Consider the following 16,978-nt stretch of genomic DNA (forward strand, 5'->3'; position numbering starts at 1 on the left):
TCAACTTTCTTCCTTTTTTCTTTTTTTGGGGAAACCTCAGCTTACATTGTTTACCTTGACAGACAAGGATAGCTGTCTGTTTTATTTTAAGTATTTTACTAATTTGGATTCGTTTTTTAAAGCGTGACCTTGAGATTGCTAATATGCCACACCCTAATTTTTTGGTAGCAATTTATGAAAGTTGAGTTGTGACTTAAGGCCTCTTACAGCAGTCAAAAGGTAAGGTACCTTTATTCAAGGGGGCCTTTCCTGTAAACTACAGTTTTTCTGTCAGTAATTTCAGTTTTTAGGTTTTTGTGCTGTAGAAAAATGACCTTGTCGGTTTAGCCATTGCTGCATTGCACCATTTTACATACAAGGCAAATTTTTTCTTTGAAGAATCTAGGATACCCAAACTTGTAACTGAAGGCCATAGAGGAGCCTGTGGTAGTAAATTATAGTAAATAGACGTTTGAGAAAGTTATATGAATGAAAAAATGTACATTTTAAAATGAAATTGGAAAAAAGACCCTTTGACTGATGCCTCTCAGTTTATATTTTTATTTGACTCTATATTTATTTTGATACTCTTGACATTTTAGGAAATTTTGATATGATTTATCAAAACCTTTTCTCGATGGTTACAGTTCCTGCATTTATGAAATCAAACCTGTGATCACAGAAATCCTGGAATACTCTTAATTTACGTCTGTTTTGTGTTTGATACTATGATTATAAGTGTATATTTTACATTTAAAATATTTTAAGGTTTTCATTTGTATGCTTATATTCAGTCAGTGCTTTCTGGTTGATAGATGCAGTGTTTTATCCTCATATATTAGTTGTAGCTGCTTTAAATTTATTGATTTATTTCGACAGAGTCGCCTGGAATGCTTTATCTTCTGAAGCTTACAAATGTACTGTTCAAATCATGATTTGTTTCACATTTGTTGGAGTACCTCATTAGTGATTAAGTAATAAAGCCTTTAAGATGTTTTCTTGTATGATCTGTATGTTAATTTTTAAAAATATATGCATTGCTTGATGTGTGTGCTTATGAATTGTCATGTCAGATTTTAAATCGTACATTTTACAAGGATGTGATTGGTTATATGATTTTTCTCCCCAATTTTGCTTTTTATAATTTTACATAAATAATAGACTCTTAGGTTAGTGAATTTGGAAGTTTTGATTGAACATGGTTTGTTATTACAAATGTTAAATTTTATTTGTTTTATTAACTTAAACTATTTTGACCCTTGCTTTTAAAAATAACCTTTCCAAATTCTTTTGCAAATTGAGTTGTCACATAGTTTGGACTGCTGTCTTTTGAATTGAATTGCCCAGGTAATTACCTAGGTTAGATTTGGGACAGAAAACTTTTTTACTAATCCTAACCTGATTTTTCTGGAAAGTAATGGTGATTTGAAGAAATAGGAATCCCCAGGTATATTTGACAAACTATTAAAGATTCAATACCTAAAATTGTTACTCCCTTGAGTATGATTTGCATAAGTCTCACATGGCTTTTGGCTTTCTTATGCAAGGTTTGTGGTTAACATCATTGATCAGACTCTGCTTTCTAATTTAAAAAATCAAGCAGTGTTGCTATTCTTCTAATAATTTACTCTCACCTGGAAAACTACTTTGAAGTTGTCATGCATTTGCCTAACTGGCAGTGGGGTTGCAGTTTAACAAGCATGTACTGTACTTTTAAATGCATTTTGTCAAGTATATTTTGATTCATATACCTGATGAATGTCCAAGAATATTTGAGAGACCCCTTGAAGAGAAGATGGAGTTTTATTTACTGTTACCCTAAATTGCATACCTTAATACATGTACATAATTATGACATCACTTCCTTTTAAAATTATAAAGCTAAAGGATGCTAGTGGTGTTTTATTGTAGTAGGTTAATGTTATTTTTAGTAAAGTAAAAGTGATGGTTTGGGTACCTAGTGCTTGGTTCCTTAATCCATCAGAATTTCTCCGTAAGGACCTAGTTTATATGCCACAAAGTCTAATGTTTAGGCAATACCACAAAAAAGCATTTTTGCAGCCTGAGCCACAGGAGAGGAAGGGAGGAGTTTGCAGGTCAAGTAAACTTTGGTCTGAGAATTACTTTAGGATTTGAAGGGATTGAGTGCAAGTTTTGGTAAACTGGATATTTTCCTGATTTTGGAAATAATGCAACACTTAATAGTGATTATATAAGTTATTATTTCTGTGTACTTCTGAAGTTAATGTTTAAGTATGTTATACTTTGTCTATCATGATTTTTGAAGATTAAAAAGTTGACTTTCAAAAATAAGATTTTAAAAATATTTGATACCTGTAAAGTTTCTAAATAGTTAAAACAAAGTTTTAGTGATACATATAGAAATGTATACCACACATTTATCTAAATAATTTGCAGTTTGGGGTAACCTCAGTAATATCAAAGAATGGAAACAGGAGAGAAGGCAATGTGAATGGAACTGTGCACATAAAAGAGTTCGGTGTGTTCTAGGGCGCTGTATTTGCAATTTATCTTAAGAACTGAAACAGTTTATTAAATTTATCTCCAAGTCGTCTGCCTATTGAACCAGATTTATTTTGATAACCTGAGGTCCGGGCAAAATCTTAAGTTTTTAATCAGCCTTTTAGCAGTTAATCTAAAAGCCTGGGGATGATTAGAAATGGCATAATGCAGTTACTTGTGGACTGGAACAGGCAGTTTTTTAAGTGGCAGCCATTTTATGACGCTGATAATTCTTAAGAATCGGGATTTTTGAGAAGACTGAAAATAAAGCGAATTGAAACTTCAGATATGAAAACCTCTTTTTTCCCTCCCTTCTCCTCTTTTTTGGTTCTCTGGTGCTGAAATAAAGGGCAACTCGGTAGTTAGCACAGGCAGCAGCTCTCTGAGCCCCTGGCATCTTGGTGCGGGTCCAGCTCAGTCACAAAATGGCTGTTCCTTTGTGCCGCAGCGCTGACAGACATACTGCATTGCACTGTGTACTCGCCAAACAGCAGGAAGTTGCCGTGCCGAGTTCAAAGGCCGGCCGGCGCCGGCGCCGAGTGCTGATTGGCTGCGCGCGTGCCTGGTAACAGCAGGTCAACAGCGACGGCCTTCGGGCAGGCTCCGCCCCTTAACGTCAGCTCGCCGGCGGGAGGAGCCAACGAAATGACGTCGGTCTGCGTGCGCAGCCTGTGTGCTCCGTCTGCCGGGCCAGCCGCCGGCCTGGCCGAGGGGGAGGGGCGGGCGCTCGGCCGGGACTTTCCGGTGGGCGGAGGCGGCTGACCGCCCTCGCTCCGGTCGGCGCCCTCCGCCTGCCGTCCACGCCCTGCGGCGTGCGCTCGTTTGCCGGTCCCTGGGAATGGTTTTTCCTCTAGAAGCGTCTTCTGCTTTCGGAGAAAGTGAAAGGCACTAATGACGGAAACCTTCAAGTGGAAAACCTGCCAGTTTTTACATTTTTCGCTTTCCTTTCTGATACCCTAGCGGGTCTTTTTTTTTCTGTTCACTGAGAGGAGATAAGTGAGTCTCGTTTTGTTACCATTGACCAAAACCGGTTCAGTGTTAGAGGAGGCACTTTTATGTAAATTGGAACGTGTTAACAGCTGTCGTTTAATACATGGCTCATAAACAAAGGGAAGATTATTTGAATTTGTCCCCGTGCGTTTTTACTTGGTACCATACATTTTCTCAATTGGCATTTGATGGAGAAAAACTCAGGTCAGTATGTGCAAAGTGATTTATTTTTAAGTTCAAGAACGGGATAGTTAAGCAGAAAATAGCTTAGGAATTTCCACTTGTTTAGTGACTATAAATATTAATTTAACAAAAAACGCAGAGTCCAGGATTAAGCATTCGTTACCATGCAAGCACGTGTTAGAAAAGAGCTCTCTCGGTCAGTGTGCACAGCACTTGCTAAAGATGTGACCTCCCCACCGTTGGCTGACAGCGGAACCACGGGGCAAACTCTTGGGAAACGTGTCAGATCCCCCATTCTGGAAACTTTAATTCTGTCCTGGGAGGCTTGTTCAGACGCTGTGGGCCTGTGCATGATCTGCCTTGTTTGGAAACCCTTGCAAGGATTTCTGATTAAAAAAATTCTTTTTATTTACCAAGAACAAGTTCATTATCCAGTCACAAGTAATGAATCTAAGCCTGAAGGAGGGGCTAGTTTGGTTTTTCTCATTGTCCCCCGACAACGTGTTTTCCACGTCCCTGGAGTATTTTTAGCGGTAGCAGGAGTGAGCTGTCATGTAGTTGGCCGTAGTTCAGAAGTTTCTTGAGTAAAATAGGTTGCTTCCAAAGACACGGGGATCTCCTGAGTGTAGGTAGAGATGTTTACCTGGGCATGACCTAGGTTTCTGAACAAAGTTTATAAAAGGGAAAATTCACTACAATAGTCTGTTTTGTAGGTTCGGGTAGTCTTGGTTCTTTAGGAAGAATTCTTTAGTTTATAGAAGCTTTAGGTGAAACCGGGTTTTCAGTTTGCTTTACAGACTTGTTCATCAAAGCTTATGTAAGTGATTTTTTTTTAGTTATATTCTCAAATATAAATTATATATAGAATATCTAATGGTCTTAGAGACAAATATTTGGAGAACTTGATGATCATTAAGTGCAGCTTCCAGCTTCTTAAATTGCATCTAAAGCAGCAAGAACAAATGTTTGTTCTTTCTGTATATTGAGATTAAATTCTGGTTAGTTGTATTAAAATTTTAGTGTTGGTAAATGCCCTTAAACTCCTAGAAGTGGGATAGAATTAAGTAGCATTGCTCTCAGGTTCCAGGATATAAACTACTCTGTTGAGATTATTTAGCCCAAAATAGTTAGCATTACTGAGTTAAAATGCATGTTATGAGATAGCTGTTTATCTATGAACTGTTCGTGCTCCTTGAAGCCATTTGACCTTTTGAAGAACTAGAGTATTAGGTCTGTTCATTGAGCTTTCTGTGGGTTTCCTCCTGTGTGCAGATCGGCATGAAATGGCAAGAAAAGTCCTGATTAAACTCTCTTGGATTCTTGCTTTGAACACCTGCAGTTTCCAATTGATATTCGCTTCTTTGGAGATTAACATCTTTTGTAAAGATTACTGCATCACAGAAGGTGGGCAAAGAATATTTGAGGAGGAATTTTAGTTTGTAAAAGTTTTAGCAAGTTATTGCTTGGGAGGTGAATCTCAAAGTTCGGTTGAATTTTACCTAAAAGAGTCTGAAACTCACAGATTTGTAATTAGTTTATACCCCTCCGCGCCCAAGCAAACTTCTGGACGGCGAAACCTCCTGAGGCCACCTGAGATTTCCAAATGCCTATCATTTCTTCCATAAAATGTGGTACAGTAAGCTTATTCTTGACATAAAAGTTGAGTGACTGCTGTGTGTGGCATGTAGTAAATTTTTTCTGGCTATGAGCCACCATATATTTTTTTCAAGGTCTTTTAACTTTTTTCTGAAAACCTTAGAACTCACTTGGCTTCCTTGAAGGGGAAGGAGAGTCACTTTAGCAAAGAAACAGGTTTTTTTTTAATCACCTAAGAGTTATTTTGTATAAAGTAAAAACACTGTTGGCCTACTTATGCTGAGTGCTTGTTATTATAGCTGAGTAATTCCCTCCCGCATTCCAGCCTCACTGGGCACTGAATTCAAATTTATACCTCAGCAAAATTGCCTCTTACTACTTGCTTTGGAACTTCAGTGTTATCGGTGTGAAGCCGGAACAGCAAAGGTGGACTCAGTCATCAAATGCCCAGAGTCCACCGTGTGTTAATTTTGTAAGCAGAAATTTAGCACAGTGTTGGAACACATTGTTTTTATGTCTGTTGTGACCTTTTCCCCTAATCAGTCTAAACTTTAATTGATAGGACAAGTCTGGGAGCAGAGACCTTTCTAAAAAGCTGGAGTGCAGTTTGTGAGGTGGGGGACAAGGCTTTGCTTTATGAAATAAATCGTGGAGAACCTCTGTGGAGGGAAGCTGTTCATGCTACATTTTGAAACACTTCCAATTTAGCATTTTATTGTTAACATGTTAGGTTAAGGATCACCTTTTTTGGTGTTTCAGTGACATCTCTGGACTGTATTTCATACTGAAAAGTGTTTCACTTCCCTTTACTGGAGAGTCCCTCTAGTTTGGGCAAAATGTGACCACTCTGCTTTGGCGGGGCAGGATGTTGCCAAAGAGCCCTGGCTAAGGCATCATTCTAAAGATACTGTTGATTTTATATACTTTGGATTCAATTCCAATGAGTTGTTTGGTGATTTGTGATGTGTTTACTGTTACCTCAGTGCCTGGCAAGAGCTGTGTACATAATACACACCAGTGTAGTGTTTACTTTGTACTGAAAACTTTTCCTCCAATTTAGGCCAGTGAAGTACTTACTCATTGTTGCACTTGAAATTTTCTCATTTTTAAAATGTGGATAATGATAATCTTTGTTATGAAGATTAAATTAAGTAATGTCTATAAGGTACTTAGCAAAGAGCCTGTTACATTGAAAGTGCTGAATACATGTAAGCTATTAGTAGTATTATTTCATTCCTAATGCTTCATCTTACTTTCTTACCCCTCCTTTCTGCACTTTTTAAGGCCCGAGGCCCGAGATTGGTGTCCTGGCCTCCCACAAGAGTCTGTTTAGGTTAGTTAGGAGAGACTTGTTAAAATGATTTTAGAAGGAGAGTCCCCTTTTTGTTAGTTGAAACCTTGGGTGTGTTTTGCAGTTAATCCTCTTCTAGAATTTTTTTCTGAGAAAGCCAGCCTTTTGAAGGGAGAGTATGATTCTTTCTGGACAGGAACAGCTTTTTGCATGAGTCATACATAGCCCGACTCTTGGCAGTCACTCTGAGTAGATACCTTTTTTCCCTCTTCTGGAGCTAGTAATTATTGCCCTGGTTTACCCTCTGCCTCATTTGCCCTCTCAAGCTGTACAAAATAATGAATAATGAATACCAAGGTGTGGGACTATTTGGACGTAAATGTAACTGAAGTAATATTTACAAGCAATATGTTCTGGGCTGTAGCTTGCTTTTAGTAATCAGTCTTCATTATAGCGCCATATATTTGATTTAGCATAATACCTAAAGTTCAGTTTATTCTGTTAGAACTATGGTCCCAAGATTTGTGTTTTTTGGTTTCCTCTACTTCCCTCCTTTCCTTTTGGCTTATGTGTTACTTGAGTTCCTATTTTTTGTTCCTGTATCAGACCTTGGAGAGCTTCTAAAAATACCAGTGTCCAGGCCAACCTCCAGGATTGAGTTAATTTTTCAAAGCTCCCCGTGTGTTTTAAATTTTCGTGTGTTACATATGTTTGCAAGTGTCTCCACGTGTTTGAATCTCTGTTGGAGCATGGAGCACTTCTTGTCCTTACATTCTTTTCTAACCCTTGGTCTTTCCATTGCCTGTCCGATTTTCTCCATCCCCTTGTAAGGGCAGTTTTAACAACAGCTTGGAGCCACAGTTTAGAGGTCTGGAAGTAGGTCTGAAAGCAACGGCAGGTAGGGTGCTGATAAGGGGAGTTGTATGCTTGATGTAAGAGGAAGAGTTTGGTATTAAATGCCATGCCAGATCTAGCTTTTATCATACCTTAAAATGTGTATGCTGATGGAATTTTTTCACTCCAAGATTTCTGAATTCCTGCCCTAGTTGCTTTAATTTCTAGTGGTCTCCCCTCCTTATTGTAATTCTCTATTTAAACTCTTTTTAGATAACTCCAAAAGTTTGAGTTCCAGAATTAACTTTGAATGCAGTTACATTCCATTCAGAACTCCCTTTCCCTGTAGCGGATACTGGTAGCTGTGTAAAACCAAAGGCTACAGCTGTGGACATGGGCTGTACGGTGGGGCGGTTATTTAGAGTGATGTTTGTCACCCATTGGTAGGTTGTGAGTTGCATAACCAGCATTTAAAAAAAAGAATAGAATATGACAATAAACTTCAGGGTATCACATTTTCATGGGTTATTTCTAAGTCTGGCACTGCCTGTAATGCTGGTAATCTTTCATGTTGGATTTATCATGAAGGAAAACAACATGGGGTTAACATTTTATAGAAAAAGACCAGAGTAGATTTACATTTTATTGAGTGCTTACTCTGTGTCAGGCATTGGTTTAACGTTTTTTTCCCCCTGAATATTTTATTTAATGTGAGAGTTAGTGTAGCAGAAATGCTAGCGACCTTCTTCTGGTTAACTAACTCCCCAAATTAACTGTCACCAAGCTCTCTTCCTTTGAAGGTCTGTCGGTGGTCCTCCATCCCGCTGAGCTCTTTTATACCCATAGCCGTTCTGTTGTTTCACTGGAGTTGTATACTTAAAGATCTGTAGATACTTCTCAAATTTGTTTATGTTGGTTGTTATTGTAATTTTGCCTTTCAATTAAATAGAAACCAATAGACAAATGATTGTGAGAGATGTTTCAGTGAAAACAGTTGATTGCTTTGGCAAGACCCAGTAGTAGCTATCATTCATAGTGCCTCCAGTGAGCCTGGACCTCGTTCTCAGTCTTTCTTATGCGTTCATTTGAGTAATCTTCCCAACAAGTCTATGAGGGTAGGTATGATTATCATCCCTACTTTGTTGATAGGAAACTGAGGCACAAGGGGGAATAAATGGTGGAATTGGATTCAAACACTGGCAGTTTGGCTCCAGGATCACTTAAGCATCTCGTCAAAAGTTGCTGTAAAATTAGATGGGTAAGAGGAAACTATGTAGCAGTTTGGGGAAAATAGTAAAAATCTAGAATAATTTCAAACTCTGCTTCTCTTAAAAAACTTTGCATTTTAAAGAAACCGAAAACTCAAAATCACATTGCATGGTAGGTGTGATTGATGCCAGAAACACTGTGCTGTTCAATTTTTACTTAAAAAATTCCTTAAAATGTAGCTGCTGAAGTGATTCCCATGGGGGTAGTTGGAGGAAGCATGAGGGAAGGTGGGTGAGTGAGAGGGAGGTACTGGAGACCCCGGAAGATCTTTGTCCTCATGCACTTTGTATGTGTCGACAGTTCATGAAGATTTGGCTTCTAATTTGTTGGTCTGTTCTAAACTTAGTTTCCAAACTTAGTTCCCAAATAGGCTTCGCATCAGAATCACTTGAGAATTATAAAAACCAGGCCCACACCTGATTGGATTTAGGGCTTATGTAGTAGTAGGGTGGGGTAGGGGAGACAATCAAATTGTCAGAAGTGCTCTCGGTGGGTCTGTTGCATAGCCAGGGGTGGGAACACTTCTATAGATGTGCCCTGTAGAGAAATAGTTCTTGAGTGTGGTGGGTGTTAAAAATCTTAAATAACTGGAGTATGTCTTCAGTTCCAATGGAGGTAATTGACATCCAAATAGAGGCAGCATGTGGCTGGTAAGTAGTAATTTGGGGGGAGGGGGTGATGTGTCAAATTTTTGGAGTGGTCCATTTCTCTCACTTGATTAAGGAAAAAGTTTGTCCCTCTGAGTGTAGCTTTATGTGGGCATTTAGGTCCCCAAATTTACTTGCTGAGGATCACCTGGGGTGCTTGTTAAACATATTCTCAGGCTGCTAGCCTGGAAGTTTGAACTCCTTTGTTCTGGGGTGGTGCCCAGGACTCTGTATGTTGAACTACAACCTTGGTTGATTCTTGTACTGAGGCAGATTTGGGAAATAAGGGCTAATGGGACAGGATTTTGGGTCTCTGTTCTGCTTCTTTTTCCCTATAGAATCTTGAGCAGGAACCTCTGAGCTTGTTTCTTCATTTTTTAAGCTAGGAATAAGGGTATAGTATATGTGCCTAAGGAAAGTTAGAATTAAATAAAATAATGCTTCAGAAGCAGTCGTTTTAGACTAGAGGACCCTCTCGCCCCCGACTTTTAGCAGTGTCGGGAAGTAGTTTTGGTTGGAGCTGGGGTGCAACTGGCATCTAGTGGGTAGAGGCTAGGGATGCTGCTAACCGTCATCCTACAACACCCAGGACAGCCCGCCACAACAAAGAATTATTTGGCCCAAAACGTCAATAATGCTGCACTTGAGAAACTGTGGTCTACAATGTTTAGCAAAGTGCTTGCCACAGTGAATGTTGGTTGTGACTAAGACAGTTGTGGCCCTTACCTTTCCTGTTTGTTTTCTGTGGCCTCCTCCAGGGATCCACTTACTTCCTCTGACTCTGTGAGCATGAGTACCACTTACTATTGAAGTTAGTATCCAGACCTTTTAGGTCTCCTTTATAAGACAGGGTTGCTGTCTTCTAAAAGTCTGAAGATTATGGCCTAGAAGTTAATAAAGAAAGACAGGATTCAAAGGGCTGAAAGGAACTCTGTCAAACTAGTCCATCTGTCCTCAGGGTTCTAAAGGGATGTAAATACATCACTCGACATGGTGGATTATGAGGAGAGCTTTTCCCCTCGTACATGCTTTTTACTGCTTGGTGGGTTACAGAAGTCTTTCACGTTCTTACCTGCGAAGAAAGCTTACCCTGTCCTTTGCGTAATCTTAGTACGTTGCCAGATCTGGATTGGGTGTTTGTGAAACAGTTAGCCAGTCTGTACCTTACCCAGGCTGCTTGCTATAATTCATTTTTCCCTCATGGTATGTATGTTTGGGTGCCATTTGTTTGATGCTTCCTAAACTGTTTAGGATTACTCAAATGTTTATTGGTTATAGGGGAGCAGAAGGAACGTGATAAAGATTAGGTGACTTCTGCCTGACACTGGTTGGAATTTTGGAAACATGCTTATTAAAGGTAGATTTTTTTCTCCTTGTTACCACTGGCTTTCTTAATCTGGGAGGTACCCATGGGACTTGGCTTTTCACCCCCTGAAATTATTTTTGTGTGCCTTTTTTCTTATACGTGTGCGTTTTTCTGGAAAGAGGATCCCTAGTGTTACCAGTGTTAGAGTAACTTACAGAAGAACTGGTGAATCCTAGAAACGTCTACTCCTGAATACTCATCAATTCTGCAATGTTAGAAGAATAGCTGTTTTTTGAAAAATTCATAAATATTCAAAGAATACAATAAAAGTTTTAAATAAGATATAGTTGAAATTTGGTTTACTCCTTTTTCTTACTTTCATGAACTTGGCATTTTGAAAACGTGCATGGTTCATGTAATGTATTTTGTGTTTTAAAAATAGCTTTGAAATTGTCATGTTGATATTTATAGATCTAATTTGTCCCTAGTCTACCTGTTGTTAATTACATAGTATGACTATTTCACATTTTATTTTTAGATTTTCATACATGGACGTTTAGATGATTTCCTTTTGTTGATCTTATGAGCAGAGCTTTGACCATTTTTATACTTCCCGCGTCCTCATGAGTTTGATAATTTGTCCTAGGTTATATACACACAGATTGGATTATGTGATTCATATGCATATTTTGAAGTTTAGTGGATAATTCCAAATTGCTTCCCAGAGCCTCTACTGATTACTTTTTCGATAACGGTATATGAGTACTATTTTCCCTACTTTCTCACCATCATTTAACATTATCAGACTTTTTAATTTCTGCAAAGCAGATGAGTGTAAAATAATCTGGTGTAATATACATTTTCCAAATTACCAGTGAGGTTTAATTACCTTTTCATAAGTTTATTGGCCATTGCAGTCTTGTTTCTGTATTTGCTTGTCCATTTCCTCTGCCCAGTTTCTATTAGATTTTTCTTTGATATGTAATTTTTCATATGTTGTTTAATTCTTTTGTTGTGTATACACTGAAATTTCTTTTCTCAATCTGTTACTTGTCTTTTAACCATTTATAATGAAGCTTATTCTTTAGAATCATAGGACAAGAACGAGAGGTGGAGGAGGTCTTAAAGATGCAGTTCCATTTATTTAAGGAATGACATCCAGTATTCTGTATCAATAGGAAACTCATGACTTAATGATCTTTGTCTTTCTATCCTCTGAAGACACACAGAAGTGACTGAAAAGGAATTGTTCTGCATCAGCCCTGGGTGGCTTAATAATCTGTTTAACTGAAGAATGTATGTATGACCGGACAGCAATACCACTTAGAGGTCAATAGCGTGGATTCCATAATTCAGACTCGGAGGGTGGGGGATGACGTCATATACACACACTTGGGCTAAGTCCTTTCTATAAAATGTGGATAATTTGTCTTACAGGGTTGTTGTGAGGATTAGAGAATTTCTGCATATAGCTCATTGATAGAGCTTAGTCTGGAAATAAATTTTATGGAATTCTAATCTAGATTGCTTTGCATTTTTACCATCACCACCAACAATAACAAAACATGCTCTGCCAAGAAGTTCAGCCATTTTGTAAGTTTAGGAAAATCACCACCACCGAAGCGCTGAAATGGCAGCTCTTGGGCAGGGAAGCCACAGGCTCGTTCTATTCAGTGAGGTGTTGCTGTGCTGCCCTCTTGTGGCCACTTGGGAAACGGCTGTTAAAACTTATAAATGGTACAATAGCTGTTAATGCTGCTTGCTTTCAAAGTCCAGTTGTAAGAAATGCTTAATCGCTTCATTTTTGCCTACTTCAAACAGGATTGTGGAGACATACCAAATCCTTATCCACAACTGAAAAGAAATGATACTTTGTTTTTTTTAAACAAGCATTTATTTTCTTTTGGAATCTAAAATCCCAGTTTTGACTTGAGTCCCTTTATTTTCGCATTGTATTTCCCTGGTAGTGATTGTTTGCAACTTAGGTTGTGAGTAATTTTCAGGTTAACTTCTTTTTCATGACAATTCTATATGTATGGTAGATAATCATTTCTGAAAATTCCGTTTTTAATTGCCTTATAACTATAATGCCGTTGAAAATCAGGTAATTTTATTACTGTTTGGCTTATGTGAAAGCTTAGTTAAAGGACTCCTCACTCACTAACTCCCTCTTTTTGTCAGTCTTGTGGACTTTCCACATCTATTTTAAATCAATATTGCAACCTATAATTTAGTATTAATAGTATCTAGTATTATAATTAGGCATTAATAGCAAATCTGCACAATATTTCAGGAAATACTTTGTCCTTTGAAGGAGTAATTAGACCATCAGTGCCTTAAATGTGGAGATATTTATAGGTTTTTTTCTTTAATATTCCTTTTCCATTTCAACGTTTAGGAACTTCTAGGAGAAGTATACACATTAATTGTACCTTTATTAGTACTTTTTAAAAAACCTTTTTCCCCTAAATAGTATTTTAAGTCTATTAAATCTGACTTACTGGTTCCAAAAATAAATAGGCCTGCTCTCTCTGAAATCTTTAGCTCCTTTTGTGTAGGATTGGGATACTTATATCCCTTGCCTTGAATTAGGCTCTTTGGTTGGATTTATTAACTATGTTAACATTAAAAAGATTAATACTTACATAATGAACAACTATGAACTCACCACTGACCTTCAGTCATAAAATGTCACCAGTATCATTCTCTGATCACATCTGCCTCCCTCAACGCCCAGAGATAAGCACTTCTGTGAATTTGATGTTCATCTTTTCTTGGGTTTGATTTTCATAGTTACTAAGTGGTTTTTTCTTGGAGTTACACAAGTAGTTCATGGGATCCACTAGTGTACTTCAGATAACCCATCCAACAGAATGAAACACTATTAGCAATTCGGTGATTAAAATGCTTTTATGCACATAGATATGTGCTGATAGAAATATGGCTGTTTTTTACCTAAAAAGTACTGTACCCATTGTTACGTTTCTAGAGGTTGCTCTCCACAAATGCAGAAATACAGAGCTGCACAAGAAGGCATATACAAGGTTACTTATGATTTTATTGGTTTACAGTGAACAATTTGGAAATCTAAATATTCTACTCAGAAATACAGAAATATGGAAGTATATCAAGGATATTTGTAGCTTATTGGTTAAGTGAACAACTTGAAAATAACCTAAAAGTCTCATTAATAGGGGACAGACTAAATAAAACGTAGTGTCTCATACTATGAGGCAGTCTGAAGGGATTGAGGTCTTTAGACGTTTCCATGTACTCTGACGTGGGTATTGGCATTGGACATTTTGGTCATATCTGCAGTGATTACTGCTTTTCAGCACAAAACACTACAAGAATTTCTAGCTAACCAGGCTGTTCTAGTTATCTTTAGCAGACTAACTGCTTTTTTTGTGGCTTTCTGGTCCTTTAAGTTTGTAGTTGAAGATTTTTCGTCTTGTTGGAATGTTTTATATTTCACGGCAACCATACTGTGGTCCTGTGACAATTTTAGTTGGTGGTGATTGCCAGAATATGATTCCAGACTTAATCTCTTGTCTGGAGTTAAGCATTATAGTAGTTAAAAAACTAAACCATTCGTTCAAAAGGCTTTAGAAAAGACTGCATATTCTAGCGAAGTCACTAAGTACCCCTTTCCATTCTCTTCTCTAGTATACAATGCACAGGGAGTGGCAGAGACGACGACTTAGCTCTCAGGTGTTTTGGGGAGGTCGACAAGTGACCAAATTACCTGTATAGAATGTGACAAAGGGGAGGCAAAGTAGTGTAGATCTTCACAACTGGGGCTTTGGAGTCAGTCTTCTGGGCCAGGATGTGTGTCATTGCTATAAGGGAGGAGAGCCAGCAGACTATGCTGGTTGCAGCTCAAACTCTGAAACGAGGCTGCCTATTTTCAGTTGCCAGTGGTAGTAACTGCTATGACAGAGATGCTGTGATGGAGTATTATGGAAGGCACCATTTTTATAATAGGCACCAATTTTAGGATTGGTGAGCGCAAAGGATATTTTCCTACAGAAGGGTAACATCCGAGGCCTCAAGAATTAGAGAAGTATTTAGCTTGATGCATAAGCATAGGCTGGAGATGAGCAATACTAGGGCTTTCTGTTCTACAGGTGGTTCAGAATGGCTGGAGTAGTGGGGGTGAGGGGAAGGAATGGGTCAGAGATGAGTCTTGAGAAGTTGGCAAAGGCCAGGTTTCATAGGGTGTGCTGAGATTGGATGTTACCGTAGCCCACGCCCAGGGTGGCCTGGAGGATGTGGGCATCGCTAGCTCCCTAGTCTTTCAGGTCTCTCCAAGTACTTGGCTGTTTTGGCTGTATAAATGTAGCTTCCAGGTATATCCCTAACACACCTTTCAAGTAGACTGCCCTTTCTATATTCCTTACTTACAAGGAAATTTTGGCGCTGCCTCTGTACCTTTCTGTCAGTGAGCAAATGGTGGAGGCAAAACTAATAAATTCCAACTAGTGCCTTGGATTGTGTGGTGCTGACTCACCGATGGTTGCTAGCTGGCAAGGACTCTGTGTTAGAATTTAAGCTTGGATGTGAAATTCTAGAATTTCTAATGTTTGGGTAAGGCTTTGGCATTTATAGAGTGCTGCTTGCAGAGCTGTCATTTGATGCTCTCATGACCCTGCAGGTAGTCACAGGATGGCACAGGTTAAGAGGTTGCACAGGCCCAAGATGATGTAGGACTGAGACCCAAGCCCCGGATGCCAGAGCTTGCGCTTTTTAACTGTACTGTCCAGCCTTCCTCTTTCTTTTCTCTTGCCTGGTGACTGCCTTCTGATGGGTCAGAGGTGGAGACTGAATGACTGTTGATGCTTAGACCAGTCTGCTTTAACTGTGCAAAGGGCCAGGGAATGAGGAAGTATAATGAGGCCCTGAAGTGTTGAGCACACTTACAGGGATGCCTGACTGGTTTTGGAGGTAGTTTAACAGGACTAAGATTTATTTTTTGAGTCTCTCAAGGTTTTGAACCCCTGTGGTAAAGTAGAATATGGGCTTGAGAGCCAGACTTGGGGAGGAATCCCTGCCATCCCCCCACCCCTACACTTTCTGGTTTTGTCGTTGACCACATTACTTAAAATGTTTCTGTTTCATCCTTCTCATGGGGGTGATAGTGCCTAATGGCGTTGTTATGGGGAATAAGCATTCATATAAAGCAGTTCATGTGGCGCCAGGTTACCTGTTCGATGATCAGACGATTAATGCATGGTGTTTCCCTTCTCTCCTCCCTTCCCCTCATTATTCTCATTGCTTCCTCATCTTAACTGAAAGGCCCTTGCACTGTAATGTCCTTACTTACCTTGGATCACGTGGGAATTTGGGCTCGATGCCAGTTTCCAGTGTACTGCCCTGTTCGTTCTGTGGACGTGTTTGTCAAGTGATATGACCTCATTCCTAGTTTGGAAGGTACAGTGGTGGTAAATATGAAGCCTCCCTTCTTGACCCTTTCTGGCTTCATGCCATGTATCTTTCATTTCCTGGTTGCTAAACTCAAGGACCTTTCTGTTAAGTTAATGTTCCTCTAGGTTCTGGGTTGCCACTGCCTCCCCTTCTCTGCTCTGCCCCTCCTAAATGAAAAGGTAGTTTTTAAGCAAAATTGTTGAGTGAGCTGTCCACCTCCTTTTCTGTAGAGTCCATCAACTTTCGGTCTTTTCCCTTTCAGGTATCTTCATTCCTACTAGCGTGCCCCTGAATTGCTTTTTCACTGCGAGAATGGGGAGGGTTTATTGTCTTCTCAGCTCCGAAGGTTGATACTTTATCTTCCCACAGCCTTCCAGTTGTTCGGCTCTCATTGCTTACTTAGGTTGCTTTTCCTGGGGAGTGTTTGGAATGAGGAAGGGCGGAGATATGTGGGAGCGATAGCAGTCTTTATTGGATTAGGCATTCACAGTCGAATCAGAATGCTTTTTGTTTATTTTGTTCTGTTGAGTCTGCTAGATCTGGGACTCACTGCGGGAGATTCCAAGGCTGGACCTCTGCTTTGGGGGTTAATGTGTACATATTTTTGTATAGCCCCCCAGATGAGCCTAATTTGCGCCTATTGTTGAGAACCACTGATTGGATAATTGCAACCAGATTGCAGTTTTACCTTTTGGGTAACTCTGCCTTGGTTTGGTTTTTTTCTGTTATGTTTTTTTTTTCCTTTTGGTTTTGTTTTTGTCTTGAGGACGGGAGGGACTGATAATGAACAAATAAGACTTAGTGGCTTCGGACAGATTGGCTTCGTTTCAAATCCTACCTGTGTCGTCTTGGGAGAGTTACTTAACTCCTGAGTGTCAGTTTTTCCTCATCTGAATGAAAGGGAAAATAATATCCCCTTTCTGAGTTTTTGTAAAG

The 16,978-nt window shown here is 39.2% G+C and overlaps 1 protein-coding gene across 13 annotated transcripts in view; it reads left to right on the plus strand.

Annotated features, from left to right (window-relative positions):
* CHD2 (chromodomain helicase DNA binding protein 2) overlaps positions 1-16,978 on the plus strand; it is a 112,530-nt gene that overhangs the window by 1,234 nt on the left and 94,318 nt on the right. For 2 of the 13 annotated variants that reach the window (XM_023650816.2, XM_023650841.2), the window contains exon 1: positions 2,992-3,696. The exons of 4 other annotated variants lie outside the window; for them this stretch is intronic. In XM_023650816.2, coding sequence (XP_023506584.1) covers positions 3,596-3,696 — 101 coding nt within the window. In that variant the 5' untranslated portion in view covers positions 2,992-3,595. Of the gene's footprint in view, positions 1-2,991; positions 5,080-16,528; positions 16,738-16,978 lie in introns of those variants that run through there. 7 more of the 13 variants (XM_070267303.1, XM_070267329.1, XM_023650824.2 and 4 more) reach the window with 6 other exon arrangements.

Source organism: Equus caballus, chromosome 1 (assembly GCF_041296265.1).
Source record: "Equus caballus isolate H_3958 breed thoroughbred chromosome 1, TB-T2T, whole genome shotgun sequence".
Classification (NCBI taxonomy): Eukaryota; Metazoa; Chordata; class Mammalia; order Perissodactyla; family Equidae; genus Equus; species Equus caballus.